We start from the raw sequence: 12103 nt of genomic DNA, 5'->3' as shown, positions 1-12103 counted from the left end.
CTCCCTCCTGCCCTGAACCCATGCACAAACACGGTGTGTACTCTCAAGAGGTGGCTTGGCCATTCCCCCAAAAATTGCATATCAACTTTGACAAAACGGTATTTACAAAGGGTATTACTACTTCTACTTTTAACATATATCGGGCACTTCAGAACATCTAGAAAGACTAGATACTTAAAAAGAGTCGTTTTGTCCACTGTATATTCGGTAATAAGGAATAAAATGCACCCCCAAAACAACGGCTATAATATGGAAATATTTTCTAAGTATGGCCGGTCTGGCAGCGAATCTTCTCTTCCTTCTCAGCGTCTCCGCTCCACGTCCTCTAGCCGCTGAACAAACGTGGACTGGTGTCGCTTCCAGAGCTGGTCTAACAACTCCATTTCAAAAAATCATTTCCAGAAGACAGTTTTTTCTATGATTTTTGTTTTAAACAAATGGGCATTTACAAGATGTGTGGTTAGGTCGGCAATCTCCTTACATCTAGAAGGGCCGGATGGAGCAATCGTTTCTTTTAAAAGGTTGGGAGGGAAGTTGAGAGCAGCGTTTTCATACGATATACACGGGCCTTCTTCTATAACCGGCCAGCAAAGCTTCCCAAAGGGTGGTGTGCGGTTCCAAATGGCCAAATGCACCGTGTTATTTATCTCTTCCGATAGCAAAATCCGATGGAACGAAGCGCAGCAGCCCCATGCAGGGCCCCGAACCGTTCGCCGGTCTCCTCCCGGCCGCGCTCCCCTTCCGGCGCGTCAGGGCCTTTGCGCGTCGTTGTCAGGACTAGGTAGGGCGCCCCAGCTGGGACGGCGCGGTCACGACAAGGCCTGGCCTGTGCGGCTCCACGGCCCTAGGAGGTGTCGAAGCCTGCGTCCCTAGCCCGGCCTCTCGGCCCCCTAACCCTAAGGGCGCTCGGCGGCCGCCTTTCTTCCGGGACCGTCGCACCGCCGCCACGCGGAGGCGCCGCGCCCTGGAGGCCGGGCGGGGCTTCGCAGGCGGGCGGACCGGCGGCCGCCCGGCCCTCCGGGCACCGAGGCGGGGTGGGAGGACCTTTGCCGCCCCGGGGCCGCCGCAGCCGGCTCCGCTTCTTGGTCGGAACGCACGTAAACTTACGTATTCTATTTATTTTTATATGGAGTATTTATTATAAATATCTACTGAATTAGATATTATTATAACTTACAGAGAAATAAATTAAGGCAAATTTACATAGATATATAATTAAAGAATCAAAAACTTCAACAAAAGGATTTTTACAAATCCTCTATGTTAGCTGTAGTTTTTCGGACATTCCCTTTATTTGGCAGAAGAAATTCCCATGTATTCCTGGTTTACTGAGATTTTTTAAATCCTGCTCGAGTGTTGAATTCTGTCACTTGCTTTTTCCACAGCTCTGAAATGATCATATACTTTCTGTCTTTAAATCTGTGAATATCATGAAGTTAATAGTGGTTGATACTTGAATGTTAAAAAAAAAAATCTCAAATTCCTGGGATAAACCCCGCTTGGTCATGATATGCTAACCTTTTTATATATTGCCAAAATTGACTTGTTAAAATTTTTAAAGAATTTCATGTGCCTATTCCGGAGAGAGATTACTCTATTGTTTTTTGTTTTTGTTTTTTTTCTTGTAATGTCTTTGTCTGGTTTTGGTGTCAGGATAATGCTAGCCCAATAAAATGGATAGAACAATGTCCCCTCTTCTCTTTTTTGTAAGAATTTGTGTACAATTGATATCATTTCTTTGGTAAATGTTTGAAAGAATTATTAACAGTAAAGCCACCTAGACATGAAGTTTTCTTTGTGTGAAGATTTCAAAGTTAGAATGAAATTTCTTTAATAGATGTAGTTCTATTAAGTTTATCTATTCTTGCTCCAGTGAGCCCTGGTATTTGTGCCTTTCAAAGAATTTGTACATTTTATCTTAATTACTGAATTTAGTGACATAAGGTTGTTTATACTGTTTTCTTTGATCTTTTTAATCTGTATAGAATCTATAGTGATGTACTCACTCTCATTCCTTATATTGGTTATTCATTCCTTTTCTCTCACCTTTTCCTTGGTTGGTTTTGATAGAAATCTATCAATTTTGCTTATATTTCCAAAGCCATATTTTGCAGTCATTGATTCTCTCTATTGTCTGTTTCATATTTTATCATTTTTCTTGCTTCTATTTATGTTAGGTTTAATTTGCTCTTTTTTAAATTTCTTAATATGGAAACTTAGATTACTGATTTAAGAACTTTCTTTTTTTGTAATATAAGCATTTTAATGCTATACATTTACCTTTAAGCACTCCTTTAGCTGCATCCTACAAATTTTGATATAGTGTTTTCATTTTCATTTCATTCAAAATATATCCTAATTTTCCATATGATTTCTTTTTGAACCATGGGTCATTTCAGAGCATATTGTTTTAATTCCAAATATTTAAGGATGTTTCAGATGTTTTCCATTATTATAATAATTTCTAGTTTAACTGTGTTGTGTTTAAAGAGCATACTTTGGATGATTTTAATTTTCTTTTATATTTAATGAGCCTTTTTACATGCCCTCAGAATATTGTCTGTCTTGTAAATATTTGTGTGCATTTGACAAGAATGTGTTTTCTGCTTAAGTGGGGTGGACTGTTCCATTAATATAAATGTCAGTTAGGACAAGTTGGTGGAAAGTATTGTTCAAGTTTTAAATATCCTTGCTGATTATCAGCCTGTTTGTTCCCTTAAAAAGAGAGGAATGTGGATATTTCCAATGATAATTGCGGATTTATCTATTTCTCTTTTCAGTTCTATCTGCTGAAGTTCTAATTTGGTCCAGTTGTTTAACATTTTGTAATTAGTGTATTCATATGTAGCAGTATTATGTCTTCTTAATGAATTGATCCCTTTGTCATTATGAAATATCCAACTTTATTCAATATTTCTTGTTCCGATGAGCACTTCTTACAGTATTAACATGGCCACTCCAACTTCCTTTTGATTAATGAATATTTAATATATCTGTTTCATCCTTTTACTTTTTAAGGTGCCAAAGTAGGTTTCTTGTAGGATCTTGCTTTTTAACAATAAAATTTGACAGTCTTAACCTTTTTAATTGGATTTTCTGTATTACTTACATCTCATGTAATTATCAATATTATTGAGTTTAAATTTGTATTTTACTTTTTCTTGTCTGTTTGTCTCACCTATTCTTTTTTCCTCATTTTCTCTTTACCTGCCTCTTTTAGATTAATTGTGTATATTCTTGTATTGCATTTCGTTTCCACAATTGGATTATTAGCTACACCTCTGTTTATTTTTTAGTGTTTAAGTGTGCATGTTTCACTTACTACAGTCTATTTTCAGATAGTGCTGTGCCATTATACTCACAATGTAATAACTTTACAATAGTATTCTTCCACTTCCCCCTTCAATCTTCCATGCTATTATACTATTGTTGTTATACTTTTTACTTGTGTGTGTAACATTTAAAATACATTACTGTTGTTTACAATAGTCATCTTCAATTTTATCAAAAAATAAAAATATGTTTTATATATATCAATATATTTACTATTTCCACTGCTTTTCTTTTTTTGTATAGATTATAGTTTTCATCTTACTTTCATTTGTCTGAAGAACTTCCTGTAAATTTCATATAGATGTTCGGCTTTATTTGTCTGAAAAATCTATATTATAGTTTCATTAATTTTATTATACGAATATTAAGAATTTCTGTTCCTAAATGGATGAAATTATTAGATAGTTTAAAGGATAAAGAAGATAATTTCAATGTCTAAAACTGAAAAGATTTTAAATTTAGAATAAGAAGGCAACAACCTCCATATAACATTGTTTAAGGGATATAAATGGACAACTTTCAGATGAAGAACTCCAAAAGCTAATAAGCATAGTAACTAGTAATTAGGGAAATGAAAACTAAAATAATAATTAATACTTCTTTATAATTATTAGGCCAAAGAAACTTAGGATATTGAGTAGTAATAATGTCATGTGTTGGCAGGAAAGAGGAAACAGTAGTCTTCATGAACAGTAGCAGTGTGTAGCCTGTGCATGGGTATGTAGACTGCTAGTTGTGTGAAGACTGCTGCAGGCATTCTGAAGAACCATTGGGCACTATTTATTCATATTAGATAAATATGTACCCTATGGTCCAGTAATTCTGCTCAGGGTCTACCCCAAAAGGATAAAGAGTCTCTTTGAGTCCTCAAAGCCATTCAACTCCACAGAGAGACGTAGTGGAGACATTCATTGTATCATTCACCGAGGTGGTGAGAAGTAGGAGATAAACCAGGTGCCCATCATCAGGACAGTGAACATATTAAGAAGTGTTCTACAGCTAAGCCAAGCAACACATTGTCCACGTAACCACACAGATGGATCTTAAAAACAAAATTCCAAGAGAAAAAAATTTTAAAACAAAAATTTATAACATAAAACCATTTACATAAATTAAAATATGTGCATACAGAGGAATCTTACTCCTCTTACCCCATTTTCTTGAGAACAACTGAGTTTCTTCTTAACAATAAAGAAATACTTACAGATATTCTGAAAATCAATGGTATCTGTGTTCAAAATGTTTTCTTCTTGCAGATGTTGATGAATGCCAGGCTATTCCAGGCATATGCCAAGGAGGAAACTGCATCAATACGGTGGGTTCTTTTGAATGCAGATGCCCTGCTGGTCACAAGCAGAGTGAAACTACACAAAAATGTGAAGGTGAGTGTCTCTACTTTGGTAAACTTGCCTAATTGTTGACTCTGAATTCAAGAAAAACATGCCTTAATTTGAAATTTTGAAGACTATTGATCATAATTAGAATTCTTTATTTTAGTATCAAAATATAGGTATAACCCTAGAGTAGTTCTGCAATAGTTTATGTGTTATAGCCTTAATGGGTTTGATTTGGAAGAGTCGTTGAGCATTTTGTATCTAGTTTATTATCTCAGTTGCTGTGTTGTATTGAAAATGTCAGTAATCCAGCCATTAATATTTTCCCTAATAAAGTAGTTTTCCACTTCATTTATGAAATTATATCAAAAAATAAAATTGAGGTAGAGAGAAGAAGTCCAAGTGAAATAAAGTATCGTGTGTAAAATGATGCATTAGCAGGTGGCACCATGTCATACATTACTAAATAAAATATTTTAATTGCCATACTGAATATGGTTGCTTGACTGGCTAACAAAGTTTTACAAAAGCATAATCGACTCAGGAAGGATTTGGAAATTAGCTACCACAAAAGAATAGATTGCTCAAATAAAAATATCCAAAAACTAATAATTTTCCAGACTATTAAGTATGTATTATGATATTGAAATGTAAATACCATCCACATTCTTCAAATAGAAGAAGTTTACATGTTATATTTATCTGTGATCAAAACCTTTATCACTATGTAGCTTCAATGATTGTGGATATTTAGAATAGTTTTGATGTTTCTAGTAGTTTTGAAGTATAATGTTTATCATTTCAGTTATTAGTTAAATAAATTTATTGCATCTAAGATAGTTTTCTAAAGGCAATAGAGTATATCTAGTCTCATTTTTTTGTGACATAAACATTATCAACTCAAATTAAGTTTTTGTCCTTTCCCTTGCCAAAAGGCAGATTTAGGGTTATCTTTTGTTGCTTGGTTATAAAGAGTTTTCCCTCTCTGTAAAAAATAAAATGGGAAGAGGCAAAATTTATTTAATTATAGAAGGTAAGAAAGAATATGAACTCTTTTATTAGACAGGAGGTAGGGTGTGGGTACACATGCAGTTTTTTCAACACCAGAAACCATAATCCCATAAATCTGTGGTGCATATATCATCCTATATTTTCCATTTGCTCTGATTTATTTATAGTCAGCTCCAAATTAATCTTTATAGTTTTATACGGTTTACATTATTACAAGTTAATTTCATGCTCTCCCCTGAAAAAGAAGGTTAATAGAATTTAGTTGATTATTTTAAGGACCAAGTAAATTCTCGGTGACACTGTTTAGAACAACACCCAAGTATTTTATCCTACTTAAATACAATGTTGATAATTAAAGTCTGCCAATAATGGAAAGGTTAAAAATAATACTTGGTAGATGGGAAAAGTTAACTGACCTACCTGAATGAACACAGGAATTGGACCAGAAATTCAGAGATCTCCACAAATTCTTGGTGTTGCTCTTTCCTCGCTACTTTTTGTATTTTCCTTCCTAGCTTTTTTCGAGTTGGTTCTATTGATCAAACTTTTGTCACTCCCCTTCGCTGTTCACTTCTGGAATAATATCCAAACTAGATGTACTTATGAACAAAGATAATATTTGATTATAGGTGAGAAGGCACAGCTACTGACTGATTACAGTGGTCGGGACATTTCTATTACACATCAATGTATTTCTTCTTAGTTGAAAATGGCATGAGGCTTTTCTATATTACATTTCATCGAAACAACGTACAGAGCCCTGCCAGACATTGGAGGACAGGGAAACTCATTATTCACCACTTGTCCATAGTCTTTGGAAAGGGGGCCATTGATAATCACGTAGGCACCACCCAGAGCCCTGAATCCATTTGTGTCTTTCCTTACTTCCTTCCCGGGTAGCCAAATCCATTTAACCATTGCCCAGAAGGAATTATGTGATTTAATATTTGGAACTGGTGGGGAATAGCAGAATTAGAAGAAGTGGTGATTAGAATTTAAAATCTAAAGGTTTTATGAAGACTTTCCTTGTGTATAAGTCACATTTATTTAGATAAGTCTTAAAAGTGGCTATTACTGATTTTCTTTAAATAATATTGTTCTTTTATGTAAAAGAGAAAGTGTTATTTACTTATACAAAATTATTTAATGTAATTGGCAATGTAATGTATTTGGAAAGACTACAAACTGTTGCTATACTTAGTGACAAGTTTTGAATTGTAGTCAGTTTATGTATTGTGTAGTGTGTGTAAAAATGGTGCCATAAATTTAAAGTTAATGTTTGTTCTAAATAAAAATATAACCATAGCAATTACTTTTGATCAACTGTCAAAGATAAGGCATTTTAATTTCTTATATAAATTACAATGTGAATATAAAAAATGGTAGTATTGGCAAATTTATTTTTAAATGATGCCCTTCCTGTTTTTATTATAGCACATTTTATATTTCTGTTCATACAGCAATGAAATTCTCTAAAGAAACCTTTTTTAGTCTTTAAGTGACTAGATCTGTTCAAAATAAGAAAGGTAACTCTAGCATTTTGGATCTGAGTGATTAGAATAAGGTGGTATCCTTAACAAGAAACTGTAATTAGCTTATTAATTTTTAAAAATTGTGTTATTGATTTTTTTTGTGTATTTGTTTGTTGACTGTCTCACTCCAACCTTTGGATAAGGTCCTTGAGGACAGAGACTCTGTCTAGTGCTGTATCCCAGAGCCTAGAACAGTTTATGGTATATAGTAGGTTCCCAAAAAATATGTGTTGATTAATTAGGAACAGGCTGCATAATAAGTTAATTTATTTGTCTTGGGTTGAATGTTCAAAAAGAAAGTAAAAGGTGGGCCCAGTGCTAAAATCGTATTGAGAAAGAGGCTAATGATTTTCGTCAAGGGACTTTTTCCTTCACCTGACTATTTGACATTTTCTTGATAATTTGATTTTGCTCTGGTTGCCATTGAGAGACCAAGAGCATAAACGTTAAATGCAATTTGGCTTTTTTTGATCTTCTATGTTCTTGTTCCTCTTTGGTCACCTGCAGGTTATGCTTCTCAGGTCAGGGGCCTTTGCCTTCTCAAAGAAAGAGAAATGTCTTCTGCTCATTCATTGCGATGTCTTTGTAACAGAAATCGTATTCTGTGAAATGATTGTTCTGCCAGAAAATCAAGTTTGAGCATATATTGTTTATACCATTTTTGTTTAAATGCTGGGGGCTGTATTCATTTTCTAATTCAATATTTGAAACATATGACTCGATATCTATCGTGGAGACCTATTTTGTTTTATATCATTTATCTGGTAGACACTCCTATGAAACTTTTCTTCCCTCATGTTCAGGTACAGACCACAGTCTAAGCTGTAAATCTGAGCCCAAAGCAGGAAGGAATATGCATTTCTCTTTCACTTTGCCTCTGTGTGTGTGTGTGTGTGTGTGTGTGTGTGTGTGTGTGTGTGTGTCTGAAGGAGAATCAGTTATTTTCCCCTTTTGCTCAGTTAGACTCCCAAATTTCATAAAACCTCTCATGATGCCCACTGAAATCATGTCTTATTTCTCCAGGGCCAGTTAGGTTCCAAAATCTAATTTCCTAATTCTGTCATGCAGTGGATAAAATGATTCTTTGATGGAGTAAACCATTCCTTCATGTCCAAAGAGATGGTTGTTTCAGTTACTGTTTTTAAACATTTATTGATTGTATCCATTTAATGCAAATGCAGAAGGGAAGCAGAACACATCCATGTAATATGAAAGGGTACATCAGAAAACTGTTTAGCATTTTTCTTTTTTAAAATAAAATATTTTAATTTGAATTTCATTCCATGTGGAGAAGGCACAAGTAAGTGCCAGATGTCCCTACATGATCCCCTCTTCCAGACCATACCTTCTGTAACATTCCTGGAGCTAGTTACTCTTTCCTGGCTTGCATAGGAAGCAGGAAAAGAGCATCATTGTGTTGGAAAGTTTTCCTTCAGTAGCTCTTTGTGTGTCAGATAGTTGTTTGGAATTTATTCTGAAGAGTTTTCAGCTTTGTTCCATTAACACAGCATTTTGATGTTTGAGATTTTTGACAACAAATATATTTATTTATGTTCATGAAACTCCATAAAGCTTGTTGGCACAGTCTCTACTGCTGTTACAACTCTGCTTTGATAAACCATGGAAAATAAACTTTCTGTACTAAACTGAAAAGTACTTGCTGTGACTCATATTACCAAAAGTATATTAATTTTAAAATAAATGGTAAATAAATCCCATTGACTTTCTCAAAGGGAAAAACCACATATTAAAATGGAGAGTGAAGTAAGAGTATTATTAACATTGGAAACAGATAAGACTTTTTAGGTCATAAATTTAAAAACCATGAAAATGGTTATCTTTTAAATCCTTTAAAATGAAATTTATAACATTGTAGTTAAAACACATGCATTCCCTCTCTCTTGAATAAGAAAGCTGGGGTTGCTAAACTCAAACCCACTTTTTGCCTTCATAACAAATAATTTATTCCTCTGTCACTTATCACATTATAGTTTAACTATTTTTTGCCTGACTCTGCCAGCCAATTATGTGCACATTTTGGTGTACACATTTATTAATGTATTAATAAGAACTAATATTAATTGAGCACTTAACTATATTCTAGATGATAGTTAATCCACTTTACATGGGTTATCTTACTAAATCATCACAACAGAGCTGCGAGGCTGGTTACTGTCATTAACCTACTTTACAAGTGAAAAAGCCAAGGCACAGAGAGGCTAAGTAACTTTCTCAAGATTCTATGGGAAAGAAAGAGGAGCACCAGGATTCCAACCTGCTAGATTTACTCCAGAGTATTTGCTCTTAGCCAGTGCTACTGAGAAAACAGAGATGGTTGACCAGGCAGCACAGACCTCTGTCCAGAGCTGTAGTGACAGGGGACACTCCTGCAGACCTCAGTAGCAGTTGGAACGTGGGGATTCTCCCTTTGCCCATTGCACTTTGTGGAGGTACCCTGGGATATCCAGCAGGGTGAGAATCAGATCCAGTTTGGTGATCCTACCGCTGGCTGTAGAGATTGTAAGTTGCGTGACTGGCAAAAGCATTGTCTCTCAGCCCTGATATAATAAAGGCAGAAAAAAAAATACAGATCTTTGTGTAAGCAGCTTCGATCACAAGAACATTAGCATGCTACAGTCTTGTTTTGGCTTACCATTGCTCGGTGCCTGACTGAGGGACAACGAGCTAGATATTCTCTGCAGTTAGGGTGACCAATACCTCATCCCAGGCCTGGGTGTCATCCAGCTCTCCCCCAGATTGGTGGAGATTGGTGGTAAGGGATTCTACTCTGGCTCGAAGGGCTAGCTCGATCTTCTGGATTACTCTTTTATGTCTCTGCCATGAAACTCTGGGCTCATTATTCAGATTAAGAAATCATACAGGAGAAACAAAGATACTGTAAAGCATTTCCATACCTTTTTTTTTTTAGTGGAAGTACTGGTTTTGAGAATCAAAGCCTGTTTCAACTTGCCATGTTTTCCTGCGTGTGCTAAGCAAAAAGAACATCTAGCAGAGTCACTGTGTCCCTCTCTCCCCCCCTGTATAAAATAGACAATTACTTATAATCAGATGAATAGATAGTAAAAGTTCTTTGCACTACAGTAACTGCTTTGTTATGATGCATTTATGTTGGGAAGCAGAGCATTGAATAGCTTAGAAGTTTATTATAAATTCATGCAGAGAATGTGTATTAAGAGTTAAAATCTAAAATGGAAATGTGAAGCATGTATGCTTTTATAACCCGTTTGGGAAGGGCATACTAGCAGTGGCGGTTTTTAGGCTGACTTTTAGAAGCCCCTTCTGCGTCTCATAAACGGAAAGTGAGACCAGCGGGAAGAGTGATAGCAACTCCAGAGGCACAGCCAAACGGCAGCCCCGAGCTGACAAACGAGGCAAAATTAGCACTTATCACCTCCTACATATTTATCAGAAGTTGCCAATCTAAACTCTTAGTTTCTTCCCACAAATGGCTTCCACTAGCAAAACACATGTGTTAAGTAACTTGGACACCACCTTGACGGTACTAGTTGACTAACAGCAATATTTCATGGGAAATTACTGAAGTGACATCACTCTTTTAATTTCAACGTAAACAAAACGGTTTACATGGAAAGTTGCACATATAGTTTTCTATGAAAGTCTAGACAAGAAAGAGTTCTTTATTTGAGACGTGGTGGGTAACGTACTCATTATGAACATGATGCCTGAGGAAAAAATACATATTCCAAAAGAAAATTATTTGACAAAGGATAATCTTTCAGATATGAAGAAAGGTTTTGATCCGGATTGTAAATCCGGATCAAAATTTGAAATATCCAGATTACATTGTGACTTTCTTTTATAACAGATTTATTTTTGAAAGTTTTTAACTCCAATAACAAGAGGAAAATTGTAGAAGGAAATGACAATGTAAGTTTTCAGTACAATTCAGAGAATAAGTGTGGGGAGGGAAGAGAGCACAGTGGCCAAATGTCAGGACCTGTGCTCCAGCTGCAGCCCCGTCAACGCGTGTCATCTCATGCAGCTTCATGCCTGAGTCTTTACAGTAGGGATAGTAATGGTTTTTTCTGCATAGGGTTTTTATGTGTAATATATAAGATAATGCATTTGGCCCTTTAGGTTAAAGGGATAGCACTAGCAAATTAATTGTAAAAGAGTTCTGATATATCATTTCAGTGATGACTTTTAGTAAAGTTGCCAATAACTAAGCTCTTTTAAAAAACTAACACAAAATTTAAAAATAACAAAATTGACCTACTGGAGCATATTTTTGTCTAGTCTGATGGAAGTATTAACAGGCAATGAAATGGCCTCAAATCCTTCATAGTGACGAGGGAACATGGAACTAGGGATTAAGATTTTCCATTAATTCCTGACTGGTCTCAGCCTGTGTTTACTCTCCCTGCCTAAGTTCCACCCAGATTAGAGCAACAGACATTTGAGATCCAGAGGACTTGGTTTATTTAGCGTAAGACAGTGGTCAGGAAATTACACTTTGGTGGAATCAGCAAAATTTTCCCAAATGTTGTAAACGAATGTTGTTTCCCCAGTGCCGTTTTATGTTTACATTCTTTATTTAAAAATGTGCAAAAAAAAGCATGGTAGACTGGGCGCAGTGGCTCAGGCCTATAATCCTAGCACTCTGGGAGGCTGAGGCAGGAGGATGGCTTGACCTCAGGAGTTTGAGACCAGCCTGAGCAAGAGCAAGACCCCGTCCCTACTAAAAGTAGAAAAAAATTAGCGGCATGGTGGTGCACACCTGTAGTCCCAGCCACTTGGGAGGCTGAGGCAGGAGGGTCACTTGAGCCCAGAAGTTTGAGGCTGCTGTGAGCTATAATGAGGCCACTGCACTCTTGCTGGGGTGACACAGTGAGACTCTGGTCTCAAAAAAAA

At 36.0% G+C, this 12103-nt stretch overlaps 1 protein-coding gene across 1 annotated transcript in view; it reads left to right on the top strand.

The window, feature by feature from the left end:
• Window positions 1–12103, top strand: part of FBN2 (fibrillin 2) — a 288365-nt gene that overhangs the window by 80080 nt on the left and 196182 nt on the right. The window contains exon 7 of the mRNA XM_012645034.1: window positions 4590–4715. Within this exon, the coding sequence (XP_012500488.1) occupies window positions 4590–4715 (126 nt within the window). The remainder of the gene's footprint in view (window positions 1–4589; window positions 4716–12103) is intronic.

This window comes from Propithecus coquereli, unplaced genomic scaffold (assembly GCF_000956105.1).
Source record: "Propithecus coquereli isolate 6110/MARCELLA unplaced genomic scaffold, Pcoq_1.0 Scaffold224, whole genome shotgun sequence".
Taxonomy (NCBI): domain Eukaryota; kingdom Metazoa; phylum Chordata; class Mammalia; order Primates; family Indriidae; genus Propithecus; species Propithecus coquereli.
This window is presented reverse-complemented; position numbering and strand designations above follow the sequence as displayed.